We start from the raw sequence: 15,382 nt of genomic DNA on the forward strand, positions 1-15,382 counted from the left end.
CCTCGCCCCCCGGGGATCGGACGGTCATGGTGTCTTTCTGTCCGGCAGAGCTCAGCTCCTCGTTAGCGCTTTCCTTGGGGTGTCAGAGGGAAGCAAGGCCCCGTTTACTTGGCCTGACGAGTCCCAGCTGTTCTCAGCCCGGGGCCCCTCTGCCTCCTGCCTCACCCTGGGCGTCTGGCCCGGATGGGTACACGGGGTCGGTGCCATTCCAGCGGCCACGGTGCTCTGACGTGGTTTGCCCTGGTTGCTGTTGCCAGAGCTTGGTGGTTGAGGAGAGAAAGAGGGCTCGGGTCGAGTGATGTGCCATCTTCCCGCAGAGCCCGGGCCTCCGCTGGAACGAGGCGATGCGTCTGTCTCGGGGCGGTTTTACATACGTCTCTGTATCCAACCTTGAACATTTTGGCCCTCTGAGAAAAGCTTATTATTATTTTTTAACCAAATTCAGTGATCTGAAGGAATGTGCCCAATTTTGAGAAACGTCATTTCTGGAAGTATTTTAAAAAGCAGAGCAAGCGGCCGAAATGCTACAGTGGCTCCCTGTGGACGCCGTCCCTGCTGTCTCAGCAAGTGGAGCATTAGCTTGTGTTTGCAGCTCATGCTGTCTTCGATCCTGGGAGAGCAGCGGGTGGAGGGAGGACCAAGGCTGCGAGCTAGAACCTGCGCGATGAGAGCATGAACGAGGCTTCAGCCTCGCGGATACGGTTCAGCGGAATTACAAACAGCCCCAGCGAACTGGTCCTGTTTGTGGAACATTTGTCTTCTTCGGCAGCACATCCAGTCCTCACACTCTCTGCGAAAATACTTTTGAGCAGTAAAGCATCTTTCCAGCAGCCGTGTGGTTTGTGCCACGTCCTCATCTTTTGCCGGAAAAAAATACCGCTTCCTTCCCCTCTTTCTCAGGACTTACTGGTTTAGCTTTGGAGTAACGTTTACTCTGTACAGGTTTTGTTTCAGGTTTCGTATGTTTCTTAGTACATTTTAGCTAAAACTACTGCTCTCTGATGGGGAGAGGTTGCTTCCTGATCAGTTAACTATTCTTGGTTACAACTCTGACTAAAACATTTTGTTCTCTCCATGGATTGTGGTGAAATTGAATCACTTGCAGAATTCTTTCTTACTTTCCCACCAAATTGTATAAAGCACATTTTGTCCTTTTGCACTGATCGCTGCCACCGCGCGCAAGTGCAGCTCATGACAAGTGTGTATCTAATAAAAAACTGCTGCTATTTGGAGCTGCAAACGGCTCTTTTCATGATTAGTTTGTTGTGACCAGAAAGATGCCTTTGACCCCAGAACCTTCTGGGTGAAAGGATGTATTTCACTTAATCCTGTTTTCAAGTAGAACACCAAAGCGGGTTTCTTAAATCATTCTTACCTAGACTTGTTTTTCAAATACCGTGGTGTCATTTTATGTGTGTTTTGAGACGTCACGCAGATGCAGGCTGGTGTTCACTCCCATTCAGATTTCAGTGAAAACGGGGCGTCTCGGCATGGACTTTTTGACGAGAGATGATTATGTCATAGAAGCTGATTAAAACGAAAGCACAAGCTCGACGCTCGAGCACAGGCTTCTCGTTTTCAGAGCTGCTCTTTGACGGCGGACCCACCTGTCCAGCCTGCCCGCCCTGTCTGTGCTGTCCCCACTTAATACTGTCCACACGGCCCGGCCTTTCCACACGGCCTGCCGCGCCCTGTCCCCACTGCCCCCATCCCTGGGCTTTCAGGGCAGGCCGGAGGAAGCGGCTCCCGCAGGCAGAGCTCCCTCGTCCTGACTCTCCCGGGTCCTGCTCGACCAGAGAACTCTCTCTTTCTCAGTCCGTTCTCCAGTGGCCCACGGGCAGGTTCCCCCAGCCTGGAAACGCCCGCGGAAGCCGCAGGCTTGCCCCCCGCCCCCCAACGGTGTCCTCGTCCGGCTGTCCCGGCCACGCGGGAGCTGCGCCCGGCCTGGCCCCTGCCCCCGCCCTGGCCTGGCTTCTGGAAATGCCCTCTGGGGCTTTTCTTCAGGCGTTTGCCTCCGTCTTTGCCTCGGCTTCCCTCTCCACACCTTCTGTTGTAAACCCAGCTCACACTCGGGGCGTGAGCCCTTCTCCACCCCGACCAGGGACCAGGACGTGTCGGTCCCTGACACTGGCTTCTGCCCTGCTTCCCGAACTCGCAGCCGCCGCCAGACGTCCTCTGCAGGCCTGACGGTTCCCTACACTTGGAACCGGTGAGCTGTCCGCCTCCGGCCTCCGCTGCCCGGCGCGCGGCCTCCCTCCCTGCGGTTCGGTCCGGTCCGGGGCAGTTTCCACCCCTGAACTGCGTCCGGAGGCGTCCGCGGTGGTGAGAAATCTGGTTCCCCCTCCGGCCGTCACGGGGTCTGCGGGGACGAGGGTGGGTATGCGTGCGTATTTAATAATTCGCCACATCTTCCTCCCCAGTTCACAGCTTCACTGACATGGAATTTATGGACAGGTCCTAAAGCCTTGTGATGTACTCGTTGGAATGGAATCGCCGTGCGCAGTTGTCGAGTCCTGTGTGGACGCCTGCTTCGATCTCTCGGGGCGTATGCGGAGGAGCGAGATTATTGCTGGTTGGTGTAGGTTTGGTTTTACTGGAAGCTGCTAAGCAGGCTTCCGAAGTGGCTGTACCACCTGGACAGTGGAACACCGAATGTTCGGTGCTGGCAGGTGCGCACACAGGTGCAGGTCGAGGGCCGGATGACAAATGACAGGAGGCGCACCGAATGAGCGACCAATGACAGGAGACGAGAGAACAAATGGCAGGAGATGGGAGGCGTACAGAACGAGTGACAGATGACAGGAGATGGGAGACGGCCCGAATGAGGCGAAGGCTCCCGAAGGAAGAGCCCGGTGTCCTGGCGGCGAGGTCAGACCCTGAGGTCGGGCCGCCGCGGAGTGGAGCCTGGAGGAGTTGCGTCCCGACCCGTAGCTGCAGAGTCTGGGAAGCCCTCCAAGCCCTGGCGTCCTTGTCTGTAGAGCTGGGACAACAACCCTATTTTCTTTGTGGGGCCGCAGGGAGGACCGCCGTCGGCGTCAGTGAGTGCGGGCTGTTGTCAAGCTCTGTATCTGATAATGGGAATGAGGGGGTGCCGTGAGGTGCGGTGGGACCCCCCGATGATGCCGCGGGTAAGGATCCAGCGTTCTCACTGCAGCCGCTGGGTCCCCGCTGCGGTGTGGGTTCGCTCCCCGGCCTGGGAACTTGCTCATGCCGGGGGTGCGCCCTCCCCCTAAAGTGGAGTCCTTGTGATTCCCCTCTGCCCTCAGTCTACACAGCACACAGTCCTGAGGCCTGAGTCCTGAGAGCTCCCCCAGAAGTATGAGAACGCCCTCCCCGAGCCGTGTGGCCAGAGGGGCTCAGGCGATGGTCGAGTGACCAGTGACCACGGGCGTGGTCACTGGCAGCTCGTGAGTCGGAAAAAGCAGCCGAGCCTTCAGTCTGGACCCTCGACGGCTAGACGAGTAACCTGCTCCCTCCACGTCCCGGCTGCCTCGGGAAAATCCGAGATAGCGGTAATTTCTACACGCCCGCCAGTCGCCGTGCTCCCCGGTTGTGACCTGCTTCGAAGATGGCGCTACGTTGGGCAAGCGTTCGGGCTATTCTAGCCCAGTGGTTCTCAGAGTGGGGTTCCCTGGGCCAGCCCCACGGATCTCTGGGAACTCGTTGGAAAAGCACATTCTCAGGTTCTCACCCCGGTCGCTACGTAAGAACCTCTAGAGTGAAGCAGATGTATGCTTTTCAGATCAACACGTTTGGGCCAGAGGGTGGAAGCAGACATTTCTCCACTTCAAGATATATGAAACATCTGTTTGAAGACCTTATTTCGAAACCAGTGTTTAAGCCAATGACAGAATCACTTGGAAAGTCTAAATTTGAAGGACTCATCGGTAAACAGATCTTTGGGGGGAGGGAATCAACGTTGAGGTCCTTCTCCTGCAGTGTGGCACTTCTCTTAATTAGCGGTACAATTCAGAAAATACTTGTTGGCACATTTTGTTACTAAATAATCAGAATGGCAGCAGGATGGTGTCACAATACCAGATTGTTCCTAAAATGAAGCATTCAACAGCGACTCCCGATATGTATCTTTTTTTTTTTTTTTTTTATAGGGCCGCACCTGTAGCACATGGAGGTTCCCAGGCCAGGGGTCTAGCCAGCCTACACCACAGCCACAGCAACACAGGATCCGAACCACGTCTGCAACCCACCCCACAGCTCACGGCAACGCTGGATCCTTAACCCCCTGAGCAAGGCCAGGGATCAAACCTGCAACCTCATGGTTCCTAGTCAGATTCGTTTCCACTGCGCCATAACGGGAACTCCTATGTATCTTTTTATATGGTAATACCGTCAGAGAGGAGGGTGTGTTTTTATTTTTGGTTTTATCAACAGCTATGGAAAAATTCTAAATATTTGAATTGCTCAAATCCCAAACTGATTAGCAGGGAGCAAAGGATAGGCATTTCTCCCTCAAGTTTGTAGAAAAGGCCAATAAAACATACCTTTTCACTCAATTTGGGACTTCTGCGTAAGGTTGAAATGCAGAATATGTACTCTTTCCTTAAAATTAGTCATCAAATAGGAACATATGTTTAAAACTACGCATAAGGCGTCGTGGCAGCTGACCGATGACAGTTTGTGGTGCATTCCCAAAGATGGTGCCCTTCGTCAAAGGGAAAAGGGGGAAGCACATTTCCTGACGTTACTTCGGCCTCTTGGACGGCAGGTCGGCAGCCCCCACCTGCGGCGCTGACGCCTGACTCGCTGCGAACGTCTGCTTTGCACAATTCCCGGCGGATCGTCGGCTTCCGCCACACACAGCGCCTGTCGTTTCTGTCTCATAGGCTTACCTGTACGAGACCGGCTCCAGCACTTTCTCTCGCAGACTCGCAGGACACAGCGACACGGTCATGGCCGTGGCCTTCAGCCCGTCTGCCGTCCAGGTACCGTCTCCCGTTCCGTAGCTTTTGTCCCAGACTGTGTTTTGGTGAAACTCTGAAATATTTAGGGTTACACGCGAGCTTTCATGGAGGGCAGGGGTATGAACTTAGGAAAGAGAACTTTACTGGGAGAAGAGAAATCGAGAGTGTTTTCTCTTCCTGTGAAAGTGTTTGTCTGTCATTTGGTGCCAATGGACCTTTGCTGTGAAATAAATAAAAATAAGGAGATGGCCACGGCCAGGAGGAGTGGAGGAGGAAGGCGTGTGCAGAGCAAGTAAAGGAAGGATTTTGCAACCCCCCTGAAAAGAATTTAGATGCAGAAGGAGGACCACAAAATTTAAAGCATCTTAACTAGGAGAAATGATTAGAAGAGAGTAACATTAGTTGCAAATCAATGCAGAAAAGTGAATGATCTTATATTAAAATGCAGAAGGAGTTTTTTTTTTTTTCCTGGTGAAAGATGTGAAAATATTATATATTAATTAAACTCAAGCATTTGAGAATATTGATTTGATTTTGCCCCTTTAAATTTGAAGCTTTGTGGGTTTTTTGTATTTTTTTATTACTCAACTGAATTTATCACATCTGTAGTTGCATAATGATCATAACAATCTGATTTCACAGGATTTCCATCCCACAGCCCAGGCACATTCCCCCAGCCCCCAAGCTGTCTCCTCCGGAGACCATAAGTTTTTCAAAGTCTGTGAGTCAGCATCTGTTCTGCAGAGAAGTTCAGTGTGTCCTTTTTTCAGATTCCACATGTCAGTGAAAGCATTGGATGTTGGTGTCTCATTGTATGGCTGACTCCACTTAGCATGATAATTTCTAGGTCCACCCATGTTGCTAAAAATGCTGGTATTTCTTTCCTTCTAATGGCTGAGTCATATTCCAGTGTGTGTATGTACCACCTCTTCTGGATCCACGCCTCTGTGGATGGACATTGTGGTGGTTTCTATGTCTTGGCTGTTGCAAATAGTGCTGCAGTGAACATCGGAGTACATGTGTCTTTGCGAGTCGTGGTTTTCTCTGGATAGAGCCCAGGAGTGGGATTGATGGATCAAGTGGTCGTTCTATGTTTAGTTTTCGGAGGCATCTCCATACTGTTTTTCACAGTGGTTGCACCAATTGACAATCCCAGCAACAGTGTACTAGGGTTCCTTTTTCTCCACACCCTCTCCAGCACTTCTTGTTTGTAGATGTTTGACCATGGCCATTCTGGCTGGTGTGAGGTGGTACCTCATAGAGGTTTTGATTTGCATCTCTCTAATAACCAGTGATGTTGAACATCTTTCATGTGTTTTTTGGCCATCCGTATGTCTTCTTGGGAGGACTGTCTGTTTAGATCTTCTGCCCATTTTTTGATGGGGTTGTTTGTTTTTTTGCTATGGAGCTGCAGAAGGGGTATATAAATTTTGGAGACGAATCCCTTGTCAGTGGATTCACTTGCAAAGATGTTCTCCCTTTCTGTGGGTTGTCTTTTCGTTTTGTTTAGGGTTTCCTTTGCTGTGCAGAAACTTTAAAGTTTGATTAGGTCTAAGTTTGAAGCTTTGATTCAGGGAGTACCATTCCCATGTGGTTGCATGTGTGTGTGTCACTGTGTGTGTGTGTCATTGTGTGTGTGTGTAGCCGTCCCTTCCGTGCTGGTCTCTGTCCCTGCTTTGTTTACTAAGTGGACACTTGCAGGCCGGGGCGCGTTCTGGAGCCTGGCACGCGCTTCACCTTCCACTTGTCGAGAAGGTTGGTTGACAAGGTGAATGGATGACGCTTGTCATGGCAGTGACTGCGGAGCTCCTGTCAGTGTCGCTTGAGGTCTCTTTATACCCCGTCCATCTGTCCGTCCCTGGCCTGAGTGGAGCCCCGCACCGCCCTCCGTGCCGGGCACTTGGGGTGAAGCTCCCCTGCTGCCCGTAGGCAGTTCGGCGCTGCGCCTGCGGTCGGGCTCCCGAGCGAGGCAGCCTCGTGCGTCTGGGCCCGCGTTTCTTCATTAATGCCACGTGTCGCTTTCCCGAGTTGAAGTCTGCGCGGTGTGTCTTCTGAAGTTGCCGGGTTCCTCTTGGGAGCCTTGAATGACACACAGCGGGGGACGCTGGGGAGGGTCACGAGGGACGAGCCCACGGGCTGCAGTGGGAGCTGGGCAGCGCGGTACAGGTGGCACGCAGAAAACTCAGTGTTGGCTCGGAATACCTTTTAGCAGAACGGAACTGAGGAAAGTTTTTTTCTTTTTCTTTTTTGCTTTTTTTTGGTCTTTTTTTTTTTTTTTTTTGCTATTTCTTGGGCCGCACCTGTGGCATATGGAGGTTCCCAGGCTAAGGGTCCAATCGGAGCTGTAGCTGCCAGCCTACGCCAGAGCCACAGCAACACGGGATCCGAGCCACGTCTGCACCCTACACCACAGCTCACGGCAACGCCGGATCCTTCACCTACTGAGCAAGGGCAGGGACCGAACCCGCAACCTCATGGTTCCTCGTCGGATTCGTTAACCACTGCGCCACGACGGGAACTCACCTCTTTTTTGCTTTTCAGGGCCGCACTGTGGCGTATGGAAGTTCCCTGGCTCGGCTGTGAATCGGAGCCGCAGCCACCGGCCGACACCACAACCACGGCAACGCCAGATCCAAGCCAAGTTGTTGACTTACACCGCAGTTCACGGCAACGCTGGATCCTTAACCTGCTGAGCGAGGCCAGGGATCGAACCCGCGTCCTTGGATACTCGTCGGGTTTGTAAACCACTGAACCACGACAGGAACTCCCAGGAACTTTTTGGAATACTTGAGAATTTTCAAGTAGAAAAAGCTGTGTAGGTCTCTCTTGCTATTGAGATTATTTTAATGAATAAAAGAAGCAAATGTGACGCACGTAGAATTATGAGCGAAGGGGGCGAAGGAACGGGCCGTGTTTGTCACGAAGTCCGGCAGCTGGCGAGGCCGAGGTTCCGCTTCCTCGTCTCAGGAACCAAGAGGCCACACACGACCTGGTTGGACGGCTTCAAACGCGAGTGCCTCTAGGGCACTTGCTGTACAGCTGTTGTCGATGTTTGGGAATGATGAGAAAATAATCCAGCGCTACCTTTGCGATTAGAAATTTCTAACGAAGCCTCATTGTTCCGAAAGTTCTGTGTTTCGTCTGCTCACGAGGCTCAGGAAGGTCCCCGAGGAGCAGTGATGTGTCCTCGACATGGACCCAAGATGCGTTTAGAGGCTCGGGGTCTTGGTACCGTATTTACCTGATTTTAGGATACGTGCTGTCTCTTCACTTACTTTTTCCGAACCCAGAGTGAACCCGAGTCCTGCTTTTCTGACTCGCTGTGCTCCAGGTATCGTGTGCAGAGGGTGAGATCCCAGACTCGAGCTTTGGCTTTAAAACGCCTACTAAGTGCTCCGTCAAACAAGAATTTGAGCTTCCTACTGTAGAAAAGACCCCTCTGAGCTCCAATCCAGGCATGTGAACATTTAAAATCCCTTGTAGGCCTGGAGGGTGGCTTGGGTTTCCTGACCAGCAGGGAAGGGCCAGGCGGGGCCAGGCCAGGCGAGTCACCTTCCACAGCTGAGGCTCTTGCATCTTGGCAGGGGGTGCCCTCACCTCCTGGGGAGCAGGGGGTGAGAACATGGGGGGGTGGCCTCACCTCCTGGGGGGCAGGGGGTGAGAACACGGGGGGTGCCCTCACCTCCTGGGGGGCAGGGGGTGAGAACATGGGGGGGTGGCCTCACCTCCTGGGGGGCAGGGGGTGAGAACATGGGGGGGGTGGCCTCACCTCCTGGCGGGCAGGGGGTGAGACACGGGGGGGTGCCCTCACCTCCTGGGGGGCAGGGGGTGAGAACACGGGGGGTGCCCTCACCTCCTGGGGGGCAGGGGGTGAGAACATGGGGAGTGGCCTCACCTCCTGGGGGGCAGGGGGTGAGAACATGGGGGGCTGGCTCCATGGCAGGCACCTCACAGGCACAAGGGAAGACAAATCAAGTTGTGTGGCAGGTCGAGCACCGCAGGAGAAGTCACAGTGCCAGTAAGTGACAGGACGTGGGTGTACGTCCTCTGGATTAAGCGGAGTGGCCTCCGGAGCTCAGACGCCTCCCTCCCTCCCTGCTTCCCGCTTTGCTTTCTTGTACTGCTCTGCATCTCATGAATGTCATTCCCGCTGAGCTGCGTGGCCACTCTTCAAGCTCCCATGTCCCTGGTTGTGTGGTCAACTTGCCTTGGTGGCCGCTTGTGCCGAGTCCTGCGGGGCTGCGTCACGGACTGTGGGGAGAGGCTCTCACCTGTCTGCCCACCTGCTGGCCACGTGCTGGAGGAGCCTCATTTAAGGCGGTGTCCGTGAAATCAGGGAAGCGGGCGTTGGTTTCTGTGTGTCAGAAAGGGGACCTGGAGCTCGCGGGACTTATTTAGGAGCAGGTAGAAAGCGGCTGGTCCAGGGCCAGTTTTGCCCCAGAGGCGTGGTGTGCCTTTGGGAAGGCAGGGGCAGAGTCCAGGACTAGTCTTCTCTTTTTACGTAAATTTTAACTGAGAGATACAGTGTATCCCTTTGCACACATGGACGTTTGGAGCCCCTTGGAATAAGTTACTAGACGTGGTTCAAAAGTAGTGTGCTCCTCGGTGACGTGGCTCAGCTGTCAAGGGAAGACCTGTGGGTCTCGTGGAAGCAGATTATTCCAGGACTGATGAAATTGCTCTCACGACGCCTACAGCCGAGAGGAAGCTCTGAAAATGAAGGTGGAATCCTAACAGCTCCCGGGGGGTACCGGGCCCCACAGAGTGGCTCAGACCCGAGGGGCTGCCAGGAAACACAGCTGTGCAGCACATGGGCCTGGTCCAGTGGGGCTCCAGAGCGAGTGGGGTCAGCTTTGGGTTGTGGACATGTGGGGTTTATCTTCAGATGTATCCATTGAGATATTTAACTGCTGATGGAAAAATGGACAGCTTTCTAGAGACTTACCGCCCACCCAAACTGAATCAAGAAGAAACAGATCAACGGAACAGACCAATCACTAGAAATGACATTGAATATGTCATAAAAATACTCCCTACAAACCAAAGTCCAAGACCAGATGGCTTCACAGGCAAATTCTACCAAACATACAAAGAGGAACTTATACCCATCCTCCTTAAACTTTTCCAAAAGCCGAAGAAGAAGGAACACTGCCAGAGACAGTCTATGAAGCCACCATCACCCTAATACCAAAACCAAAGATACCACCAAAAAAGAAAATTATAGGCCAATATCTTCAATGAGTACAGACGCAAAAGTTCTCAACAAAGTATTAGCCAACCAAATCCAACAACACATAAAAAAGATCCCACACCACGACCAAGTGGATTCGTCCCAAGTTCACAAGGATGGCTTAATATATGCAAGTCAATCAGCGTCACACACCACATTAACAAAAGAAAAGTCCAAAACCACACGGTCATCTCAACAGATGCAGAAAAAGCATCCAACAAAATCCGGCATCCATTCAAGATAAAAACTCTTACTGAAGTGCGTGCAGAGGGAACTTACCTTAACGTGATAAAAGCCATTTACGGCAAACCCACAGCCAATATAAAACTCAGTGGAGACAAGCTGAAAGCCTTCCTGCTAAAATCTGGAACAGGACAAGGACGCCCACTCTCACCACTTTTATTCCAGAGTATTGGAAGTCCTAGCCACAGCTATCAGACAAACGAAAGAAATGAAAGGTATCCAAAGTGGGAGAGAAGAGGTAAATTTGTCATTCTATGCAGATGACATGATACTATATGTAGAAAACCTGGAGTTCCTGTCGTGGCTCAGTGGTTAATGAATCTGACCCAGGTTCGATCCTTGGCCTCACTCAGTGGGTTAAGGATCTGGTGTTCCCATGCCCTACGGTGTAGGTCACAGACGCGGCTCGGATCTGGCATTGCTGTGGCTGCGGTGTCAGCCGGCGCTGTAGCTCCGATTCGACCCCCAGCCTGGGAACCTCCATGTGCCACAGGTGCGGCCCTAAAAAGACACATACACACAAAAAAGAAGAATAAGAGAAAATCCGAAGGACTCCACACAAAAATGACTTGAACGGATCGATGATTTCGGCAGAGTAGCAGGACACAAGATTAACCTTCAGAAATCGGTTGCATTTCTGTACACTCACAAGGAAATACTAGCAAAGGAATGTGAAGATACAATAGCTTTTAAAATTGCACCCCCAAAAATTAAATGCCTAGGAATAAGCCTGACCAAGGAGGGAAAACACATTTAAGAATCTTCATAGTTAATTTATGCCGGCTGAGATGATAGCCAAGCAAGACTGTTATTTCCAGCAAAAAAAGATGTGTGGTGTTCACGCCCAGAGAGCGGGGAACAAGGGCCATGCTGCAAAGGGACAGGTGCCCAGGGCAAGGGTGACGGCTGGCGAGGGGCCGGGAAGCGAGCTGAGCCGTGGAGGAGAAATGGACGCGGTGGGCTGGGGTGTGAGGGAGTCACAGATATAACTTGACCTGTGTCATCCGATGGCTCTGAGCTGCCCGTCTCAACCGTCAGCTTTATCTGGTGTCAATTAGAAAATAAGGAAGGAAATAGCGGCAACAATGAACGGTAATAGAAAGCTCTGGCTTACTGATGGTGGATATTTAGGGTATTTAGTGTTTATTTTCCACTCTCCATCCATAAATCATGTGGGATTTATTACGGAAAAGTTTCCTTTGGTCTTTCCAGCGCTCCTGGGTTGCATGTAGCCCTGTCACTAGTGTCACCCTGGAACACAGAGCAGAACACGGGCGATCTCACTAGTTCACGAAAGAGACGAGGTACAGACGAAGGCAGGCGTGTGTGCTCACAGCCAGTGTGCACGGCGCGGCTTAGGCTGCAGCGCGACGTGTCCTGGCGAGGACGAGACAGGAGAGGTCGTGGGAGGCTGACCCGGGACAGTGGGGGTCCCCTCCTGTGCCGGCCAGGAGAAGTAAAGAATCGGGAGTTTGATAGCTCCTCACTGTGCCTTAAGATCGTGAGACGCCCCCGTGGCCGTGTACACTGCTCTTGGTGTGGTAGGTGGCGTCTCGATGTGCGCCTTTGAGCACACACAGTGTCTTGGGCATCTAGGTCCATCTTCTCGAGGCCGTTAGGCTTCGTGGTGCCGAGTGGAACAGCAAAACTTCCGATGAGTAGAGACAAGTGCTTCTCGAAGTGTTGGTTTCCTCACCCGCTTCGGTTCTTAGCACTTCCTTTAGCTCGCGTTCATCATCTAGAAATGGTGCCCCAGCCTCTGATCTGCCTTTCTGGGAGTACTGGGGAGACTGTGCATTTATCACATGCTGTCAGGTGTTTCAAGTTTTTCTTTTCTTTTTCTTCTTTGTCTTTGTTTTTAGGGCCGCACCTGCGGCATATGGAGGTTCCCAGGCTAGGGGTCCAGTCGGAGCTGTTGATGCCAGCCTACACCACAGCCACAGCAATGCTGGATCCTTAACCCACCGAGTGAGGCCAGGGGTCGAATCCTCATCCTCACGGATCCTAGTCAGGTTCGTTTCTGCCGCGCCACGACGGAACTCCCCGGTTGTTCTAGCTGTTGATTGAAAACGGACACTTTACCCTTTGTATTATAGTCAGTGTTTTTTTCCAGGTTTGGTTTTGCTCTTTGTTATCTTGCTTTTTCTTTCAAAAATTTTCTTAACTAAAAACTAGGAGGATGTGGCGTTCTCGTCGTGGCTCAGTGGTTAACAAATATGACTAGGAACCATGAGGTTGCGGGTTCGATCCCTGGCCTCGCTCCGTGGGTTAAGGATCGGGCGTTGCCATGAGCTGTGGTGTAGGTTGCAGAGGCGGCTCAGTTGGATCTGGCTGTGGTGTAGGCCGGCGGCTACAGCTCGGATTAGACCCCTCGCCTGGGAACCTCCATATGCTGCAGGTGCAGCCCTAGAAAAGACAAAAAAAAAAAAAAAAAAAAAAAGAAAAAGAAAGACAAGAAACCCTCAAAAGCGAAAAAGCTATGAGGCTGTGATTTAGGTCACCTGCTTCCGTTAGGCCATATGCCACTCGGAAGGTCGGGCTGAGCTCCGCCAGGGACGAAGAACCTAGTTCTACGCGGGGGACGGTTTTCAGCCGCCTTGGGTTTAGGGCTCGGGGTACCAGGGATCCTTCCCCACCGTGGGCTCCGAAGTCCCCCTGAGGGGCCAACTCACCGGGCTGCTCTCGAGAAGCTGTTGCTCGGGGCGGGGGGGGGGGTGCTCGGCGAGGAGCAGGCGCTGCCTGGGGTCCCCTCTTTCGCCGCCGCCGCCTGGTGGTCAGGGCTCCGGGTCCTGCCCTCTCGCCGCGTGGACGGGAGGGTTCCGAACTTGCTAAGATAACGCAGAGGAGTCGCTGAAAGCAGCACGTCACCTGCGAAGAGCAGACAATTTGCTGCCCGTGGCGCTGGACCCGGCGCCAGTGGCCACCCGCGTCCTCTCGTGGCCTCAGAGAGGGGAGCAAACGTCCCGTTTCTCAGCCACCTCTGCCCTGTGGGCCCCGAGCTCTGGACGACTCCTCTCTGTTGACATGTCTGCGTTTTAGTCCCGCGTGAGTCCCTGTGTTTGTTCTGGTTCAAAGTTCGGTTTTTCGCTTGTGGAGAATTTGAGGGAAGGCGCTGCCCTCCCGTCGCTGCTCTGTGCCCGTGGCCTCGATGGGGGCTCCGGAGGCGGCGCGAGACGAGCTGGGCCCAGGCACCTGCACTGCGGTCCCAGGACCGGCAGGGCGGACGAGGAGGAAGGGCACTCATCAGGCTTTGGGGCGCAGGCGGGTGCGGGGGCCTCAAGGCCCTCGAGGGTTCTCGGCAATGTTCGCCGCCCGCACACGAGGCAGAGAGGTCAGGCCGTTAGGACCTGGATCTCAGACCCGGGACCCGCCAGGCCCTGGGCCGGGAGACCTGCGCCAGCTCCTGCAGGCCTGGGTGCCACCCCCGCCCCATGCCACCCCAGCTCACCTCAGATTGCAAAATGTTTCTTTTTGGTCAGAATTAGATGTAGAGGTAGGTCCATCCAACCCACATTATTGATAGATTTTCATAAATTTAGGAATCATCTGAGATTAAGCGATATTTAAGGTGTTTGTAAATGTTTGAAGGATTTTGGTATATTAAAATGTTTGAAGGATTTTGATGTATATGATATAAAATTAAAATAATTCTGATTTGAAGTGGGAACTGACTCTACACTTGTGATCTTTTTAGTTGAGAAAAATAAGAAAATGACATTTAAGTTTGTGAACAGCATTTTCTTTTTTTTTTTTCTTTTCTTTTTAGGTCCACACCTGCGGCATGTGGAAGCTCCCAGGCTAAGGGTGGAATCAAAGCTACAACTGCTCGCCTACGCCACAGCAATGCAGGATCCGAGCCATGTCTGCTGGCCTACACCACAGCCACAGCAACATGGGATCTGAGCCATGTCTGCGACCTACACCATAGCTCACAGCAACGCTGGATCCTTAACCCACTGAGTGAGGCCAGGGACCGAACCCACAACCTCCTGGTTCCTAGTTGGGTTCATTACCACTGAGCCACAATGGGAGTCACCGTATTTCTTTTTTTTTTTCTTTTTAGTGTCCTACATTTGGCATATGGAAGTTCCCGGGTTGAATTGGAGCTGCAGCAGCTGGCCCACACCACAGCCATGGTAACACAAGATCTGAGCTGTATCTGAGACCTGTGCTGTAGCTTGTGGCCACACTGGGTCCTTAACTCACTGAGGAAGGCCAGGGATCAAACCCTCATCTTCAGAGACAATGTCGCATGTCCTTAACCCACTGAGCTATAATGGGAACCGCAGGAGTCATCATATTTCTCTGTTTAGTTTATTAGATTTTTGAGAATTAAGAACTAGGGAGCATTTTGTTTTATTATTTTTGCAATTTAAAGTATGCAAGAAAGTGTAATATATTAAATTTGAAGTGAAGCTTGACAGTTTTAAACCAATTTAAATTATATCAAATTATCCCCCAGGGATGTTAGCTGTTCATCATGAGTAAATTTAACATCAGTCAGGGGCGACTTTGCATCTGTGATTGTTGAAATCCACTGGATTTCTAAATATCATAAATAGGAAACTACGTTAAAGCCTTAAAGAAATTAGGTTTTAAACTCTGAACCTTTCATGGACTGGATGAGGGTTTAAAACCGTCCTGGGGCATCAGAAGCTGGTGCTGCCCTGGTGCTCCAGCAGGACCCGGGTTGCAGAGCTGGTCTTTCTGGCATTAATATTTCCTTTGTGGGACCCCATTCACCTGCTCCTGGGGCGGTGCTGGGGGCTGCTTCTGCTGTGCAGGGTCCGCGGCCCAGAGCCAGCAGGGGCATCTGTTCTGCCTTAAATCACATCCCACGCAAGCCTGGATTTAAAACCAGGTCACATGCCGTGTTCCACCCAGAAAATGTACATTTGTGGGACCCGACGTGAAAGGACAGTATGTTTTCTGGATGAAACCACTAAGCGTAAATACTGAGAAAGGCAGTGCAGCCCTGCCGGCTGCC

The 15,382-nt window shown here is 52.2% G+C and overlaps 1 protein-coding gene across 42 annotated transcripts in view; it reads left to right on the top strand.

The window, feature by feature from the left end:
* The window catches only part of WDR27 (WD repeat domain 27), a 182,151-nt gene that overhangs the window by 70,262 nt on the left and 96,507 nt on the right, over positions 1-15,382 (top strand). For 30 of the 42 annotated variants that reach the window (XR_014843064.1, XR_014843126.1, XR_014843004.1 and 27 more), the window contains one exon: positions 4,845-4,943. The exons of the other annotated variants lie outside the window; for them this stretch is intronic. Coding sequence is in view for 19 of the 30 variants with exons in the window: in XM_085021132.1 (XP_084877258.1) it covers positions 4,845-4,943 (99 nt within the window). In the remaining 11 variants the exon portion in view is untranslated. The remainder of the gene's footprint in view (positions 1-4,844; positions 4,944-15,382) is intronic. 42 annotated transcript variants of the gene reach the window in all.

Source organism: Sus scrofa, chromosome 1 (assembly GCF_054392235.1).
Source record: "Sus scrofa isolate SSC_HxYL_T2T_F1_AM1 chromosome 1, Sscrofa_HxYL_maternal_Yorkshire_Landrace_v2.0, whole genome shotgun sequence".
Taxonomy (NCBI): domain Eukaryota; kingdom Metazoa; phylum Chordata; class Mammalia; order Artiodactyla; family Suidae; genus Sus; species Sus scrofa.